Below are 18185 nucleotides of genomic sequence, written 5' to 3'. Positions count from 1 at the left end.
TGTCAGTGGCCGATGAGGAAGGGGTGGTGTGTGTGCTTGGGTTTAATTAATTAGGTGATCTTCGCTAATTTAAGCTGGAGATTTGGAGCTATGTGGACTGTAATGATTTGGGTCTGTTTGTTTATTTAGTTTTTTATTTTGTTGAGGAATGAATGAATGTCAAATTAGCTGTAGTACTAGCTAAGCTAGGTGTTGTTCCAGCAGATTTGCTGGTTGAGTAACCCGCTTTTTCTGAAAAAGCATGGACCATGCTTGCCTTAAAGAGTCCATAAATAATTGCTCTGTTTAAAATTCACCTGCTAAGATTTTTTTTTAAAGGCCCAAGATTAGCACCGGCCTTTATAGTTCTATGCAAGTACACAGGTGAAACTAACCTTAGATATGATGTGCAAGGTTATGTGCTGTGAGCCTGTGATGTAAGCAATTAACTAGGCTAAAAACAAGACAACCAAACTCAACCTGAACTTTCACAATTAGCACATGGATTAAGACTAACTAGTTCCTAGTGCATGTATGAACGGATTTATCACTTCCCATTCACTTGTGTAATCCGACGAAAACTGCAATAAAAAAAATCGTGCCAGAGTTAATTTACCATTAATTAGCATAGAGCAAGAAGGGACCCCACACGGAAGAAGATCAAATATATAGTATTAGTAGTCCAAGAGAGAATTTGTGAGATAATATAAACAACATGAAATCTATCCGTGTTGTGAGTTGGCGACGACGTTGATGACAGAGTGGCCGGAAGAGGACGAAATGGTACGAAAGGAATATTAATATTAATATTAATATTAATTCTGTGCTCTGTTGTTTTTCTCCTTGGATAGAAGACGACGCCAGGTACGAAATCGTCACACGATGTACGGACGGCACAAGGAGAGGAGCATTAGGTGGTCACCCACTCTCCTGTTTCTTAATCCGGATTAATTAATGATTATTTTTCTTCTCTTTCTCTAAACACGATCTGGTAAGGTGGCTATTGTACTTGGTCGTCGTCTCGCCGTTTCTTGTTTAATCCGAAGGAAAAGGCTGTAGTATTATACGTGAAGTTTCTTAGAGAATTTTTATAAAACAATGATTTCGCAAATTATAAGTAAATCTAGATATTTTGAACTCTCGTTTAATTAAATCAAATAGATAAGAGTTTTGTTCATAAAAGTTTTGCAAACTTTTTTAAAAGAAAAGCATGTGTAGCAATCCACGAAACTTTATTTTCCACGGTACAAAGGTAGACGCTTACACACACTTATTCCTGTGAACGTAAATATGTACATCTATCTTTATTAACATCTTTATAAGATTGAGCCAAACAAAATTTGGCCGACATGTAGACATGACACGGCACGATCAAACCAAGAAGAAAATAAGGTTATCGATTTGTATGGATTAAATTATGTGTTTCGTACCATAGTTTGAACTTCTCAAACTATTCCTCTACCGTTGCACAAACAAAAGCAGGGAGAATGCGATGTTCCTTCCCAGCCGTTGGATCGGAACATGACAAATTGACAATAGGAGGAGATTTACATCTTGCAATTAAGAAGAGGCTGCACTCATACACTGGTTACAATACAATTGCAGACTTTTTAGTGTCCACAATTAATCAGTACATGTCTTGTCTTAGCAGCATGGCCCCTGGAGTGTCAACAGCCAGCGGCCTTGAGGAAGGTGTCGTAAGGGCTTGATGCTGGCAGCTTCAAGAATTGCTGCTGGAACACATCATCAGCTGCTACCTGTAGTGCCTCACCATCAGCAACATATTTGGGGTAGCCATCAAGGCTTTGCTGGAGAAAAGGGTTCGTATTCTGCAGCAATACAAGATGGTTTAAGAATTAGTAAAACTAATCTATGCGTCCCATTCCATGATACTTGTAGTTTTTGTTTCATTTCTCCCGATTCCAGACTGATATGCATTGGTAAAATGGGCAAAGAGGAAAAGATGATAGTATCAAGCAAATTGTTCTGAACTTAGGCACCTGGTCGTCAGAGGAAATATGGACTGCTCCCGTGTTGTCAGCTTGATTGATCGGCAGGACATTTGATTGGTTTTTGTGTTTGAAGCTCAGGAGCACGGACATCTTTTGCTGTTTCTCCATCGAAAGAACCTCGCATTGGTTAGTCATCTCCTTGAATGGGATGTTGGGGGCCGTTGACACCGAGCATCTTGCAGTCTGAGATGGTGCATCAGTGACAACCTGTAGAAAGCATGTACAGGTATAAGTTGATCATGTCAGTGTCAGACAGTTTTTGCCTTAGGTTTTGGTTCTTTACTTCAGCCACATGAAAGAGAGAAGCTAAAAATTCAGTACTTCTTCATGGTCTGACTATGCGATTTTTGGCTAAAATCACGCTAAAGTTCAATCAGTTAAATATATACTAGTACATAAGAGCAAAAAAGGAGGGGAGTGATAGATGGAAACAAGAAGAACGTACTGATTCTAGAAGCTCATCGATACCCAGAAGATTTGCTGTGGGCACAGATGCTGTAGTAGCTTCTGTATTTTCGTAGACTTCCCCAAAGGTGTCATTGTCATTTGCCATATTGATCAGCACATCCTGCTCATTTCCTAGTGGTCAGGATGGAAAAAGAAGAAGAACAAAAGAAAGATATAATACGTAGGATTCATATTACCTCTTGATTGCTAGAATCCTCATCACAACCTGGATTTCTGACAGTTAATTCAAAAAAGAGAGCACTTGTTGGACACATGTCATCAGGGGAGAAGTCACTTAGCAGTTGACTTCTTATAGTTTGTAATTCTGACTGCAGAGGTTGGAAATAATTGTCAGTAAAATTTGCATAGGGTTTGCTTCAAACAGATTTTCTATTCTGAAGCAAGATTCAAACAATATAAGAGATCCTTTGGAAGAAAATATGGAATGTTACATCTGGTAAATCTCTTATGTTGTTCATGATTGTAGAGGCCATGGATTCTCTGGATTGACTCTGAGTTAGTTCTACTGCTGAAAGAGACTTCAGTGCATTATTATCATCCTCTGGTGATCCATAGGTTTCTTCTGAGCAGTCCTTCACAGCCTGAAGTTTGGTGTCTTGTACTAAATGAAGGAATGGATCCATCTGCCAACAAAAGCAATACATAAAGTTTAGCTATTAAGTTTGTATGGTAAATAAAGAGGGCATATATCAAAGCAACAAACACCGTTAGAAAATCAACATGGAAAGATTTAAGTATGGTTGATGCCTCAATGGTACAATCCATGTAGGTATTACCAAATGCCTCCTCAAAATTGTCAATTGTTGAAAAAACAATTGTATTCTGTTATACCAGGCAAATTATACAAAAAGAAGAGCTGAAGAGATGAGACATTTTTATCAGACTTACTGTTCTTTCATTGAGCATTGATTTACAGATCGGGATAAGAGGTGCCACATTGAAAGCCCTTGAAAAGAACATAATCATAGATGTAGCCAGAGTAAACAAGGATCGACGGCGAGATGGCAGCAATGAATCTAAAAAGCAAGATTAAAATGGTTAGGTAATTATCAAGGAACTAACTCAGTCGTACTTTAGTAATAGCTAAGATATCATCCACTAGAGTTTCATCCTATGTGGGTAGTTAAGAACTTATATAGTATCAGTACTGAAGCTAGACAGTATGATTAACCACCTTACCTGTTCCTTCTAGTGAATAACTCATTAAGGAAAACGCCACCTGAAAACTTGGAGCAAGAGCCTCAAAGATTGATGCCTGGAAGAGCAAAAAGATAAAACATAAAAAAATATGATAAAACAGGGTAATGAAGCTAAGTATTAGATGTGGAAAGACCATTACAAATATTACAAATGAGTCTTGGATAGAGAATAACAGCAATATGGACAGGAATGAAGGATGTTACATGCAGCATGATAAATTTCTCATATATGATCATATAATCAAATTTACAGTTTTGTTGACTGGAAACATTTAAGAATATATGTAAGGTGGATAATACAACATAACAAGAAGTACCTTTGATCCCGAGAACAACAGAAGCAAACTGTAAGTATGAGCAATAGCTTCATAATTTTGAGGAGTATTTTTAGGAGAAATTGCTTGAGCCCAAATAGATGACAGCAAAAGTGTGGCCTGACGACTGCTTAGTCTCAACAAAGTTGATTCCTGAAAGTGCACAGAAGATAGTTAAATAGATGTTCCTTTTGCTCAAATGTTACTAGCTTGTTAAATATTGAAAACGAGATTGAGATCAGGTTCCACACGAGAATACCGTTTCACTACATGATTCGGCCGAGGTATTTTGGCATTCCTTTGGGGACATGGGAGATTTCAGAGACAATGAAGCAACCCTTTTCATAGAAAAATTAGGAACTTTGAAGCTGTGCCTTCGACTTCGCGAGCTTGGCATGTCCTTGACTGTAGAAGTATCATTGTCAGCAGCATGCGAAAGTCTGTTCATGCTTCCATCCTGTGGTTTTTCTCTGAAGGACTCTTTGTCCCTTTTTAATTTATCAAACAAAGCAGCTGAAGACGAGAAGACGGAGACAGCTCTTGAGAGAGTCCTCTTAATATCATGCTTCACAAGCTGATTTGGAGATGTTGATTTAGAGAAGGGAGAAACAGAAGACGGGACAAGGACAACAGAAAATATGCGGTGTGCAGAAACACGAGTTTCATGATCAGGGTGAACCATTGCTAAGAGTAACTGATGAAAGAGTGCTTCTGGAAATACCTGAAAAATATGATGGAGAGTGAGCTTCCAAACAAATACAAGTGTTGCTGGATAATATAAATTCAAATTTAATATTTGTGTTTCCACAACATACCTTATTCCTATATGACAAATTCGGGATAGAAGTAATTATCTGGGCTGTACGATAAACGGCAGATGTGGTTGCTATAGCAACAAGGGGAGTGCGGGAGATGTTCTCTAGCATCACAGACATCATGTCAAGAACAGGTCCAGCATCACCAACCTGTGTAATAATACCAACATAGTAAGGCGTATGTTCCTACCATTATAATCCAATAACAATGAAATTTATACAGCCTATTACCACACTAGGAAGCATCTGATTGGAATTCTGTAAGGGATGAAGACAAAGTACAGCAAGCAGAATGTCACAATTCACAAAAGAAGTTTCAGTTCAAGAGTAAAGGACCTTCTTTGACAGTTGGAGTATGCATTCATCAACAGCATTCCGGAGTTTGTCGTTCCACTTTATGACCTCCAAATCTCTGCTGCCAAGAGCGACATGCAATGTCTTCTTCATATGTCTAATAAGATCACTTATAGCACCTATGGTTGCGGCTGATGCTTCAGCTCTTGATTGTTCTGCAAGGGAAGCTATAACCTCCACGACACTGAGTTGCATCTCTGGCTGCTTCAGTACAGACTTGTGTTCAAGGTGCTTAACCAGTATTGATATCATCAAGTCAATGTTTTGCCCTGCAGAAACCAAAGAAAAATGAGTAAACACTTTCATGTGCGCATCAAATATCTAAATCCAGTTGCCTAAAAAGGGATGCAAATAGAGAACCTTGGTTTTCCATTAATATTTGCATGTCCAAAAGAACACAAAAGGCAAGTGTGTTCTGGGAAGACCATGAATTATTATTATCAAAGTGACGAAATAGGGACTCCAAAACACGACGGAATGTTGTTGCCTCCCTGGACAGCTTGGCCATGTTGTGCACACAGACTCGTGACCAAAAGTTAGGATCCTTGGCATCTTCCCTGCAGCACAGGAGTCGGCTAAACATGTGGCCATGAAACAAGATGAAGTAAGAAAAGACCAAAGAAAGTCATATTACGCAGGTAGATGAAGCTCTCCCTTGTCATCAACTATGCTCTTCCAAGAAGGTATCCTAGAGATGGTGGCGTTGCCCTCTGCTTTAAGAACTTGTTCCACCCACCGATTGCCTGGAGCTTCACTGTCTATATTGTCATTTTGCATCTTTTGAAGGTTATAGCTTTCCAGCACTACTTGAATAACCTAGCAGATATAGTGAAAATAAATAATATAAGTTTGAGATATCAAGATGCTTCCAAAAGAAACCCACATTTTCCCTCTAGACAAACGTGTATGGCACCAAATAGTACTCTGAGCAAGCTTCCATAGAGAGATATGTGTCACAACATTTGTGTTAAATATGTGATCCGAATTTTGGGCCCACAATATATTCGGATTAGTTTTCTAATAGGACTCCGCATTATAGGATTAGTTTCCTATTAGGACTTCGAGTCTTTGCCTATTAGGACTCCTAGATTTCTCCTATATATATCCCTTGTAAGTCACACGGGGAGGGTGCGACAGCCAAATGTATCCCCTGCGTCTGTATCCAATTCCTCTATAGTGATCATTGCTAGCTGGCGCCTATGTTTTTTTCCCGCAAGGGTTTTCCACATAAAATTCGTGTCTCCGTTGTGCATCTATTTTCATAACAATTTGAGAAGGCTTTGCATATTTATACAGCACTAATTCAACAATTTTTGCCATCCACTTACATTATCAAACGCGGAGGATATGTGAGAAAACTCGCCCATAAACCAAATCTGTTCAATACAAGAAAATGAAAACTGTCAATATTAGAAGAATCATATTTGGTGAAAGAAGTTTGCTATGCTTAGATTAACAACTCTGTTTGCAATTATTAGATTAACAACTCTATAAATTACAAGAGAAGGCAAGTCTGAATGTCAACAATGTTAGTGACAACCTCATGATTTCAGTGGAATACAATGTAAAAGTATAGTTTTGATGCAACAAGGCATTATATACTTCTAAGAAGGGTCCTTAACTCTAGCAGAATATTTAGCTTTAGCAAAGATAACATCACATTAAACAATATCATGCAGGTTGCAGGGAGACATACCATAGCTGAAAGGGCTTGCAAGGTTGATGCACGGAGCATGTTATCCTTCTCCTCTGCCTTTACTATCTGAGCTAATTCACAGAGTTTTGGAACAAGTTCTTCCAAATTGAATTGATATGTGCCGTCCACCTCGAATCAAATCAGAGATCAGAAGATGCTGTTTGAAACAGATCTTTGAGCAAAGAAAGGCATCCGCTACAGACTATACAAATGCAATACCTGAGAGACGGTAAAATCAAACAAGGTTTCACAACCTATAATCCGCATGTCATCCCGTCTTGTTTGATCCAAAAGAGTGCATATGATGCTCAATGCGCTACTTGCCAGTAATGGCCTGCACTGAGGAAATCAGTTTTTAGATTTTTGTAGCTATTCGAAAATAATTTACAGGTAATGGAAAGTATCTTCTGTTTGAAATCCACATCTGTTTGAACGTAATTTACAGGTATATAATGAGATATATTTGGTACTGGTCACAGCAATGTAATCTGAATGTGAAAAACAAAGGCTCACATCTGCTTTTTACAGGAGACAAGTAGTTTGCGGTATATTAGCACAACTACTTTCACAAAGCCATACTGCTCATTTCTCAACTCCTTGTAGCACCTTTGCTCTAAGTAAGCTGTAATCTGCAAAGATGCAATATGCAAGAGAATGGAAGTCAAATGGCAACTACAAATCATTCTGAGTGTACAGGACGATTATCATGCAAATCAGACAGTAATGAACAAGAGTTCCCCTAGCTTAGAGCACAATGAAAATAACTGTTGTGTCTGAAGAAAAAACTAAGTATAACTAGTAACCTGTTATACCATGTACATAGTTCCTCCCAAGTCATATCCATTTAAAAACAACAAAATAAAAGAGGAGTATCCGATATAAAAGAACCCACTGTAGTAGTTTACAACATGTTTTAGATGATCTGTTCTTATAGTACTACTTCTTTTTCTAACACAACAGCCTTTCTCTATGCAGAGTTTCTGTAATAAAAAGCGCAGTAGAAATTGGATGAATAGATAAAGTCTGAGTCGGAGTCGATGGCCGCACCTTTGGCACGCGATGATGGTTTCTAGCAACATACTCACACAGCTTCCCGATCCTCCTCTCATTCGGTTCCTCGTCCTGCAGAACAAGAAGTCATGCGGTGCAGATGAGCAATGTAGGCCATGCAACTAAAAACTAGTAGAACAATGTGTCAATGTAGGCCACTAGGCATTAGCTACTAGAACATGTAGATGAGCAATGTAGGCCATGGCACTATATATTTCGTGAATCGTATCACCTTGATGTAATTGACCGGGTTCAATACAAGCTTTCATTATCTAAAAATATATTTCTCGAAAAACTGGAGACTATAACCTATTAAGGGGAAGGGCAACCTTGTGAATTGAGCAAACCAAAAAACAAAAGACAATAATCGAGCATATAGCAAAATATAATGGGATCGCAATCCGCGCTCCAATCTTCCCAAGGGATTACAAAAATCGAAGCATTTCGAGAAAGGCTAGCTCCACGATATGGTGGGCTAAGCGACCTGAGTTCGAAGCCTCACCTCTTCTAATTATTTGCTATTAGGTCCTTCCCTAATATTCGCGTTTTAAAATCGAAGCATTTCTTCCAGGACATGACGATCTACAGGGGCGGGGGGAAGCGGTTGGCAGAGAGCAAGAGAGGACCTGAGTGGCGGGGAAGATGTCGGCGATGATCTTCTTGTAGCGCTTGACGGGCTGCCTGGATCGGGCGCGCAGGCCCGGGCAGAAGTAGCAGAGGCCACCGCACGCCGGGAGCACCTTCCTCGACACCACCCCTGACACCGTGTCGTTCAGCCCCACGCTGCCCATCTCCTCCTCCTCGTCCCCCTCACAAATCAGAAATCAGAAATCAAAGCAAGCGCAAGCGCGCTTCAAGCTGCCGCACGGAGAGAGGGAGCGGCGGCGGCGGGCGGAAATGCCTCCGCCGTCCGCCGGCGATCGAGACGTGGGGGTGGAAATGGAATCGGTGGAGGCGAAGGTGGCGAGGAGGAGGACAACGGGGTTCGCGGGAGGTGCGCGCATTTGGCGATTATTCTGGTTTTGTGTTGGCGAGACGTGGGGTCGTCGGCTTCCCCACTTCCTCTAGGCTGGCCCACCTCCCTGTTACGCGCTTTTTTTTTTTGTGAGATGTGTACGCGGAGATTTTGTGTGCGGATTTTTTTTTAAATATATATATATAATAGAAAAATAACCCTGAGTTGCAACGGGTGAAGGCTACTTTAATCATGAGCTAGGGTGAAATTCACTGTGGAAATTCGCTTGGATATTCTTTTTACAAAATCATGAGCTGCAATTAGGGGTTTGATCGTCTCAAGTTAGCATGCAAGTTTTTCAAAGAGATTTCTTATATGACTCCTTTTGTATTTCTAAAAACAAACAGAATTAAAAACCGACTCAAACACAGTTCTGTATTTTTAAGAGCGATTGAACTTAAAAACCGATTCAAACACGGATAACGTACCAAAAGTACCGGCAAAAGCATATTCAATTTTTATAATAGTACTAGAAAAATGCCCGTGCGTTGCAACGGGTGAATATTATTTTAATCTTATTATTGTTATACGGTTTTAGCTAGGATAAAATTTACGATGTGAATTCGCTTGGATTTTTTTTTTATAAAATCATGAGCTGCAATTAGGAATCTGACTTCCATATCAAGTTAGCATGCAAGTTTTTTTTAAGAAATTTCTTATATGACTTCTTTTGTATTTTCAAAAGCAAACGAACTTAAAATCCAACTCGTACACGGATCTGTATTTTCAAAAGCGGAGGAACTTAAAAACCGACTCAAATACAAATGACGTATTAAAATACCAGCAAAAATATCTTCAATTTTTATAATAGTAGAGATTTCAATCGGATGTAGTGTAACAATTGATGGCACAATGTGTGATGACACGAGATGATGAGAGTCGAGTAGCAGACGAAAATTCCATCGGAAGTCTTACGATTTTTTTTTAATTAAGTATAGATAGATGGATACTGAATGCAAATTTGATACATGAAATTTAGCTCCGGGGAAGTGGAAAATATAGATTTGGGAGTAATGACCGAAATATTTCTTCTTTAATTTAATTTGGGATGTGTAACTCATTTGCATAAACTATAGTTCCATACTAATGGCTATAACTTTAGTGCACGCTGCATGCACGCATACATGAAACTCTCATCTGACAAATCAATTCTTGGCGGTCAGCAGCAATGCGGCATGATCAGTGACGCCATGCTTTTCTCCATCGCATGCAAGACGATGCAAACTGCAAACATGATCAGTAATGATCTGGAAAGGCACGGTCCGGTGGGCCATGCGACACACGAGGCGGAGACAACACGGAGCGGACGAAAAAAAAAAGATGGTGACGCTGAGACGTGAGATATCGGGAGTCAAGACATGACGCAAAATCTGCCTTCGATCTCCATCGCGCCTCTGGATTCTGCGTGACACGGACAAGTCAAGCCCAAGCCTAATAGAAATCGAACGCAAATTTTCACGACGTACGAAAAAACTCCGGCAAAAATATCTTAAACTTTTATAATAGTAGATATAGATATATTACTTTTTCAGTGCTTCGATTGTTGATGACTATGGTTTGCAATTTCGAAACCTGGTTTTTTCCGGTGGAGACCGAAAAAAGGGGAATCACCGAAATTTTGGTTTTTTTTGCTGATTTTTTTGAATATTTAGAAAAAATGGTTGTGTGTTGCAACGAGTAAAAGCTATTTTAATTTTATTATTGTTATACAGTTTAGTTAAGATGAAATTTACTATGAGAATTAGCTTGGAATTTGGATATATATTTTTCTAGAAAATCATGAGCTACAATTAGGAGTTCGATCATCTCAAGTTAGCATGTGAGTTTTCTTAAATGGATTTCTTATACAACTCCTTCTGTGTTTCCAAAAGCAAATGAACTTAAAACCCGACTTAAATACGGATTTGTATTTCCAAAGGCGAACGAACTTAAAAAACCAACTTATACACGGATGACGTACCAAAGTACTGGCAAAAACATTTTCAATTTTTGTAATAGTAGAGATTTTGACTGAATTTAAACAAATTTTGACCAAATTTACAAATATTTGACAAAGAACTGAAAATTTCGGGGAGATTTGTGCTTGCCGGTGGGGGCCGAAAATTCAGAAATTTCGAACCGAAATTTCAAACACGATTAACGACCACAGTGCTGAATAGTATCATCCTCCGTTAGTTTCACAATATCTCTTACTGCTAACCACTACTTCCTTCATCCTAAAATATAATAGCATAAGATTTGATTGAACATATTTTATTAGTATAATATTCTAGTATTATGAATTTAAGATAGAATGCATACCTAATTTGTTACATTTTGGGAATGCTTATTATAGTTCATCCTTAGTGGAGATCTTGATCGACAGAGTTATGGATCTAATTTATTGAACGAAATATGGATCTTAATGTAAGATTATGTTGGTATAACATATAGATAAATCACTTTGGTTTCTATTTTCGATGAAATATAGAAATTTCTAATTGTTAAATGATTGTGAATGAAAGTCGCATAGTTTACTTCTACATATATTTTGAAATTTGTTAAATTGTTAAAATATAATCAAAATTTAAGTTACACTGTCTAGTTACTAGTGACAAGAATTGCGGAACGACGGGGCAATTTTATTTACAAGGGAATTGATGATGGGATTAAGATGAGAATTTGATTTTTAATCCCAATATCTTGTTTGGTAGAGGTGATGGAAATTGATAGAGAGTTTAGTTGGAGATTAGGTCATTAATAAAAACGATGGCTGAGATTTGCTTAGACAAAGGAAAGGAGGAATTCCCTCCCAATTACCTACCCCTACCCAGGTATTGAAAATAAGGGAGTTCCTCAATTCCCCATCCTATCTCACCAAAATTCTCATGTCTCCTAACCAAACAAAACACTTAATAGCCTCATCCCTCTAAACTCCCAATCCCTCCTGAAAACTCCCTCCAACCAAACGGACCATTATAGCACGATTTCGCTTAAGATTTGTGCATACCTATCCCATCTTGTATAGCCTCTAGAGTCTAGACTCGATAAATGCATGTTAACTCCACATTAGCAACTGGTCAGAACTGTAGATCATGAATGGAAGAACACTAGTAACATATATTCAAGTGAAGTAGTTTTGCTTTATGCGCTCATGATAATCATGAGATATACAGTAACATTTATGATTTATCTTACACATCAAACAAGGATGTGTCAAACTTAATTTGGGGCTCTGGGAATCCTCCAGCATAGTATTTTGAACAAAATTGACAATATAGACAAGAAAAGGAAGTAATCTCAAGAGAAGATTCATTATTTATCCTCGAGTAAATTCCTTCCATGTGCACACGGAGGTGCAGAAAAGGTTCTAAAGCTTGGACGATTGCTCATCCGCTGATGAGTACCCTTTGAGCCATGTTTTGTGGATGTGTGTTACCACGAAGCCCTCGGGGGTTTCAGGCTGAGATCATGAAACCAAAAACAGAAAGCAAAGTTAGCCCACCTTTTCAGTTTATGTAAACACGTTACATGGTACAAATGTCAAATGAATTAATGATATGTATGCATATGTATAGGAGGCATAGATAGGTTTCGGACTGAACATAGATGATGCTTACCTTCGCATTCAGTGCAAGACTTGTCAGACAACACGACCACACATCACCTGGCATTACAGCATTATTTATACAATTAGTTGAGGATCATATATGCCAAAAACTAATTATATAACATAATGGGAACATGTCAAAAGAAAAAAAAAGTTAAGGTATTGCGGCCCGCACAACTAAAAGAAAAGACTATGTTTTTTTTTAATCCAAGGTTGTCCTGAGTTCCTGACCATCGGATATGCTTTGGTGTGATGCTCAAAACTTTGCTGTTGCCTAAGTTCGGATTAATTTATAATGCAGAAAATGTGAACTCATCCCATTGAAATGCTTGGAGAACGGTGAACCCCAATACCACATATCAGGTGAAATCATTGAAATTTTATGTGGAAAGATACTGCTGTGCTGATAAGCTGATAGCACAAGTAGTTGATTGTTTACTAAAGGACCAGATATGCAGCCTAATTCCGCATTCATTTCTTTCTCACATCAGTACATATGTTGCAAACCATGTATTGGATTTACTGGTAACACTAGTTCTGTGATGCCGAATTTACTGCTTACATATTGCATTTGTATGCTGATAACTTATGCAGCCAAATGAGACTGGCCTTTCCTTTATGCACTGAATATTAATTAGAGAAATAGGATTTTCAGAAACTTCCATAACTGCAAATAATCACATGTCCACTGTTCAACTGCCCTGTGTTCTCTATTAAACACTAGTGCAGAGAACAAGGCAAGTTAATGTAACTCATGTGTCGCTTCATTGAATGAACATCTGAACCTTGTTTGTTACTGTACAGTTGGCCGTCATGCATATTTTATCATGTTCTTGTCTTAATGTTGTGCAGATGGTTGTCATAATAGTGTATGTTTTCTTGTACGGAAGACTTTACTTAGCATTAAGTGGACTTGAGTTTGCAATTATGAAGCAAGCACGGATGAGAGGGAATCGTGCACTTCAAGCGGCTATGGGATCTCAGTCTATTGTGCAGCTAGGTCTTTTGATGGCCTTGCCAATGTTTATGGGGATTGGACTAGAAAGAGGTTTCAGAAGCGCCCTGGGGGATTTCATAATCATGCAGCTTCAGCTCTGTTCAGTGTTCTTCACTTTCTACCTTGGGACCAAGTCACATTATTTTGGCCGCACAATTCTCCATGGTGGTGCAAAATATAGAGCAACTGGCAGAGGTTTTGTTGTTCGCCATGTAAGGTTTGCTGAGAATTACAGAATGTACTCCAGAAGCCATTTTGTGAAAGGACTTGAGCTGATGTTACTGCTAGTAGTCTATCAGTTGTATGGTGATGTTGCTACGGATTCGACTGCCTATATACTTCTGACATCATCAATGTGGTTCTTGGTTATCACTTGGCTATTCGCTCCATTCCTCTTCAATCCATCAGGATTTGAGTGGCAGAAAATAGTAGATGACTGGGATGTCTGGACCAAGTGGATAAGCGAAAAGATAGGAGAGTTCAATAGTTTATATTGAAATGAGTACAGTGGGACCATATCCAGTATCATGCAGCACATTTTTCTGTTGAAATTAGAACTCTGTAGACCAGGAGGGCCATGATCTAATAGAAAACTATTAAGGGGACAGTAATAGAACAAGTTAAAACTGGGAAAATGAACACTAATTTATTTTGAAAAAGGTGCATACAACAGCATAACAGGCTAATTCAGTTATTTGGCAGAATTCTAAGGACTCACCTTCCAACTCCCACAAGTTAAATCTCACCAGCCAACCCTCTGAACCACATTGTGAGACAACCAGTCTGTCCACCCATGCTCTGTATTTCTTCCCTTGTTTGTCACCGTAACATGACCCCAATGCATCAATTGATGCATGAAGAGAACACTCAAGCCCAGCAGGATGAATAATAACTCCATTTGCATGCTAACACACAATAAATAAAATATATTAGTTTGTAAAGTCACTATAATAACAAGTCATTACCATGATCATTTTGAGATGAAACTACAACATTTTCTCAAGATTAGAATGCTCTCAGAAACTTTGAAATAGATGTGCATGCCAAAGGAGGTATATTGCTCCTTAGCCTTATAAGCTAAAGCATTATGCCATATAAACAGGTAAGACAGGAAATTTTTGACAAAAGTAAACCAAGTTATTTTTTACAGAACAAAATCAGAGTGAGAAGCTGCATACTTACAGTTATATTTTTGAAATACTGTGTAACCGAATCAGACTTTGGAACCTCAGCCCTACGCCACTTCTCGTAGAGAACATAAAACTTTACAACAGCATCCGTAGGCTTTACCGGGTTCTCCTTGACATAAGGGAAATCCACGTCTCGGGGAGAAACATTAGGTCCTAGTTTGAAGTGTCCAATGGCTTGTATGATTCCAGCAGCACACCTCTCAGTTGCATGAATTATCTTAGGATTATCCTTCGCATTTTCTGAATACCACTGAAGTAGTTCCTCTTGGGCATTGCTGACCTAAACATTTGAAAAAACTTTGTAATTGCAGTAAGCACACATTCAATCTGTTATGAACTTTGTTCGCTACTTCATGCAAAATTTATTGCATACTGACCATGACACCATGTACACCAGGGATGCTGAATAATTCTGCATCGTTGCCAGAGTCACCGCAAGCAAGAGTATTATTGGGTGGTTTTCCACATGAGCTTAACTTCTTGAGCAAATATGCAAGTGCCTGACCCTTTCCAGCACCTTGAGGTAATACATCAAGGTCCTGGCCACCGCTATAGATTATTTTAACATCTAGCTGAGAACAAAACAATACCAGTTAATCATACATGAAATCAAAACATGGATGGATGTTTCTTAAGAAACGGTCCAACACTGAAAACAAAATATGAATGTTTCTTAGAGAAAAAATTATTCAAAGCTGAGCCACATCAAGACAAATGCTTCCTCACCCCACGTTTCTCCAACTTCTCAGAGAGAGACTTTATCACTTCCTGAGCACTCTTTTTGTCAACATAGAAGCTGACCTTATGTGGACGCTGTTCCGACTCTACCTATATCCATGTAAATGTACAGCAATAAAGTGTTGTTGCTTATTAATTAGTCATCAAATTATCAAAATGGTTATAAATTAAAAGAAAGCAACCATGCAAGTTATTGAACATACCTGAAGTTTCAGCTCGGAAACATTTGCTGTCTCCTCAACAACAATATTCCTGTCCCACTTATTATTCAGATATTCCACCCAGCCATCATCAGGAACCATTTCCTCACCATATGTTATCTCAGTGCCCACAGACATGATAGTGATGTCTGGAGTTAGCATAGGTTTCTCTTTCCTCAATTCCATATACAGGGTAGGTGATCTTCCAGTCGAAAATACAAGTAAAGAATCCTGGCAGTAAACAGACTCCCACAGGGCACCAAATCTAAGCAATGACAGGTTCTCCTCGTCATGATGATCAACCTGCAAAAGTTCAAAAAGATTGAGCATTAATGAGATATACAAAATGTCATGATTAGCGCTGGACAAATCCAAGGTATGAGTTGAAAGAAACACACCATTGTATGGTCAAGATCTGAAACAATCATGAGACGCGCAGAACCATTGAGCTTATCCATTTTACCAGCCTGCAAAGATGGTTGCCAAATTGGGAAAGGTGTTAAAATCTTGGGTAAAGCACTAAAATCACTTAAAAACTATACACTGTGTTCAGTTCAGATGTTGCATCAGTGCCTCAAAGGAGTTTGAACCATTTCAGTCAGAAAGCAAAAGGGCCAATGAAAATGCCACGGTGGACGGAATTACAGATTTTGTGGCCACACCACAAATTTCCGGTCAGCTTTGATACCAACTATTACTCCCTCCTTCCCTAAATGTTTGACGCCGTTGACTTTTTTAAACATGTTTGACCGTTCGTCTTATTCAAAAACTTTTATGAAATGTGTAAAACTATATGTATACATGAAAGTATATTTAACAATAAATCAAATGATAGGAAAAGAATTAATAATTACTTAATTTTTTTGAATAAGACGAACGGTCAAACATTTTTAAAAAAGTCAACGGCGTCAAACATTTTGGGATGGAGGGAGTATTTACCAATCATCGATTTTTTACAGAACATATAGTGAAACAAGCACAGTGATTTGGTAAAAAAAAACACGTGGCCCACGAATAGGAATACTATGATGTTAGGTAGACCCGACCCATGTTGTCTGTGATTTCAAGAACACGGGACGACGCGTGTCGAGGAGCACATGATTCTCAACATTATTATTATTTTGGGTTAATTGGATTCATGTCATTATAATTTTTACGGTTTTGAAATATACCACTACTATTTGTGTATTTGGAGTCATGTCATTACAATTTAATACATATTTGAGATGTGCCATTACTTACCCCCTATGATGCACTGAAATTTGTTTTTGACCAAATTAACCCTATCTTCTTCCTCCATCCCCTTCTCTCTCTACTCCCTTTCCTCCCATCTCTCTCTGGATCGGAGCTGACCCGGTCGGCATGAATCCAGCAGCGGCTGTCGGCCTTGGACATATTTGAGATACGGCGGTGGCGTCAACGCCGGTGCCGGCCGCTGATGTGTTCTCGAAGCTCGTTTACTGATTGTACATAGTACTAGTAGGCAAATGTAGAGACATGTTCTTTCATCCGTGCATTTTTGTTCTCTTTTTCTTCGTGTTTTCTCAAAATTGATATGGGCGGTGTTGGGTGGCTCACGTGACACGGCGGCGGGCGGCGGCATGATGGCACCGTGCTAGCAGCTGCACTTGACTTCTTCGACGTTGCCCGCTAGGTCTCTCCACCATGCTTGTAATGGGAACTCAGATGATCAAATCAGGCAGAGAATGGGAGGAAAAGGAGTTGAGAGAGAAAGGGATGGAGGAAGAAAGCACGGGCAATTTGGTCCAAAAATAAATTTCTATGCATCTAAGAGGTATGCAGTGGTATTTCTCAAATATCTACTAAATTGTAATGGTATGACTTTAAATAGGTAAATAGTAGTGGCATATTTCAAAATCATAAAATTTATAATGGCATGGATCCAATTAACCCTATTATTTTTGTCTTGGGCGAAACAGTAGGAATAACACAGTAATTCATACGAAATCACACGCAATAATCGCCACACAATTCCCAAATCCCAAACAAAATGCACGGCACCGCCGATCGAAAGAAATGCACACCACCCCGCTAAATCAGAACCCGCGTGCGGATCAGAAATCGACCGCGAGAAAGCCGCCGCCTCCCGCAGGACGAAGAAGAGACCGATCGATCTGGAGTAGACGGAGGAGGAGGAGGGATCGGAGGGGCGGGGAGATCACACCTGCGACGCGCCGCGCGCGCGGCGGCGGAGGGAGCAGGAGGCACGGGACGGGGCGGCGACGGCGAGGGCGCGGGTGGCGGAGGCCGCGGGGCGCGCGGGGGAGGAGGGAGAGGGAGAGGTGTGTGCGGTGGCGATTGGTTGTCTCGGGGAGAGGGGAGAGAGAAGAAGAAGATGCCGTTGCATTGCGGAGGGAGGGCTCCGCGTGTCTCGGGCCCACGCCTTTTGCCCGTACCCGTTTGAGCGGCACATACCCGATAAGGCGATAAGGCCCAATAGGCCGGAGGTTTTGTGAAAAAGCCCCTCTTGACTCCCAGGGGTTTGGAGAAGAAAACTCCAACTCCCTCGCTCTATTCGGAGCATTGACTCCACTCCAGGGGATCGGAG

The 18185-nt window shown here is 39.6% G+C and overlaps 2 protein-coding genes across 4 annotated transcripts; both read right to left on the bottom strand.

Moving 5' to 3' along the window:
• Positions 1 to 1352: 1352 nt before the first annotated feature.
• LOC4328275 (protein SEMI-ROLLED LEAF 2-like) lies at positions 1353 to 8915 on the bottom strand. Of its 3 annotated transcripts, none has more exons than XM_015768112.3 (19): positions 8514 to 8915; positions 7885 to 7959; positions 7351 to 7466; positions 7057 to 7171; positions 6838 to 6966; positions 6470 to 6517; positions 5776 to 5957; positions 5502 to 5698; positions 5124 to 5410; positions 4788 to 4937; positions 4232 to 4693; positions 3976 to 4125; positions 3639 to 3714; positions 3348 to 3475; positions 2891 to 3082; positions 2636 to 2767; positions 2437 to 2559; positions 1980 to 2198; positions 1353 to 1808 (listed from the first exon to the last, which is right to left on the bottom strand). In XM_015768112.3, the coding sequence occupies exons 1-19, from the start codon at positions 8676 to 8678 to the stop codon at positions 1647 to 1649; spliced, it is 3108 nt and encodes a 1035-aa protein (XP_015623598.1). In that variant the 5' UTR covers positions 8679 to 8915; the 3' UTR covers positions 1353 to 1646. The 3 variants fall into 3 exon arrangements, with proteins under 3 accessions (XP_015623598.1, XP_066164105.1, XP_025879280.1); XM_066308008.1 differs by having other exon boundaries at positions 4232 to 4546; positions 8514 to 8831; XM_026023495.2 differs by having other exon boundaries at positions 7057 to 7176; positions 8514 to 8812.
• A 3067-nt stretch (positions 8916 to 11982) lies between these two features.
• LOC4328274 (sucrose-phosphatase 2-like) lies at positions 11983 to 17937 on the bottom strand. Its single transcript, NM_001409317.1, has 9 exons — positions 17802 to 17937; positions 16015 to 16083; positions 15620 to 15919; positions 15405 to 15506; positions 15056 to 15250; positions 14671 to 14958; positions 14207 to 14393; positions 12502 to 12548; positions 11983 to 12344 (listed from the first exon to the last, which is right to left on the bottom strand). Exons 2-9 carry the CDS (start codon positions 16072 to 16074, stop codon positions 12252 to 12254), a joined length of 1272 nt encoding a protein of 423 aa, NP_001396246.1. The 5' UTR covers positions 16075 to 16083; positions 17802 to 17937; the 3' UTR covers positions 11983 to 12251.
• Between the last annotated feature and the right edge of the window lie 248 nt (positions 17938 to 18185).

The sequence above is a fragment of the Oryza sativa genome, chromosome 2, assembly GCF_034140825.1.
Source record: "Oryza sativa Japonica Group chromosome 2, ASM3414082v1".
Classification (NCBI taxonomy): domain Eukaryota; kingdom Viridiplantae; phylum Streptophyta; class Magnoliopsida; order Poales; family Poaceae; genus Oryza; species Oryza sativa.
Note: the sequence above shows the minus strand (reverse complement) of the source record. Positions and strands in the feature narration are given on the sequence as shown.

Bases quoted from the DNA above. Each gene is read 5' to 3' on its own strand.
- LOC4328275 (XM_015768112.3), bottom strand. From the start codon at position 8,678: ATGGGCAGCGTGGGGCTGAACGACACGGTGTCAGGGGTGGTGTCGAGG. The intron at 3,715-3,975 runs GTACTTCTTGTT...TTGCTCTTCCAG, and splicing joins TGTTGTTCTCGGGATCAAAG to GCATCAATCTTTGAGGCTCT. The intron at 2,768-2,890 runs GTAACATTCCAT...CAACCTCTGCAG, and splicing joins ACATAAGAGATTTACCAGAT to TCAGAATTACAAACTATAAG.
- LOC4328274 (NM_001409317.1), bottom strand. From the start codon at position 16,074: ATGGATAAGCTCAATGGTTCTGCGCGTCTCATGATTGTTTCAGATCTT. The intron at 15,920-16,014 runs GTGTGTTTCTTT...GAACTTTTGCAG, and splicing joins CAGATCTTGACCATACAATG to GTTGATCATCATGACGAGGA. The intron at 14,394-14,670 runs GTAAGTATGCAG...ATTGTGTGTTAG, and splicing joins AGTATTTCAAAAATATAACT to CATGCAAATGGAGTTATTAT.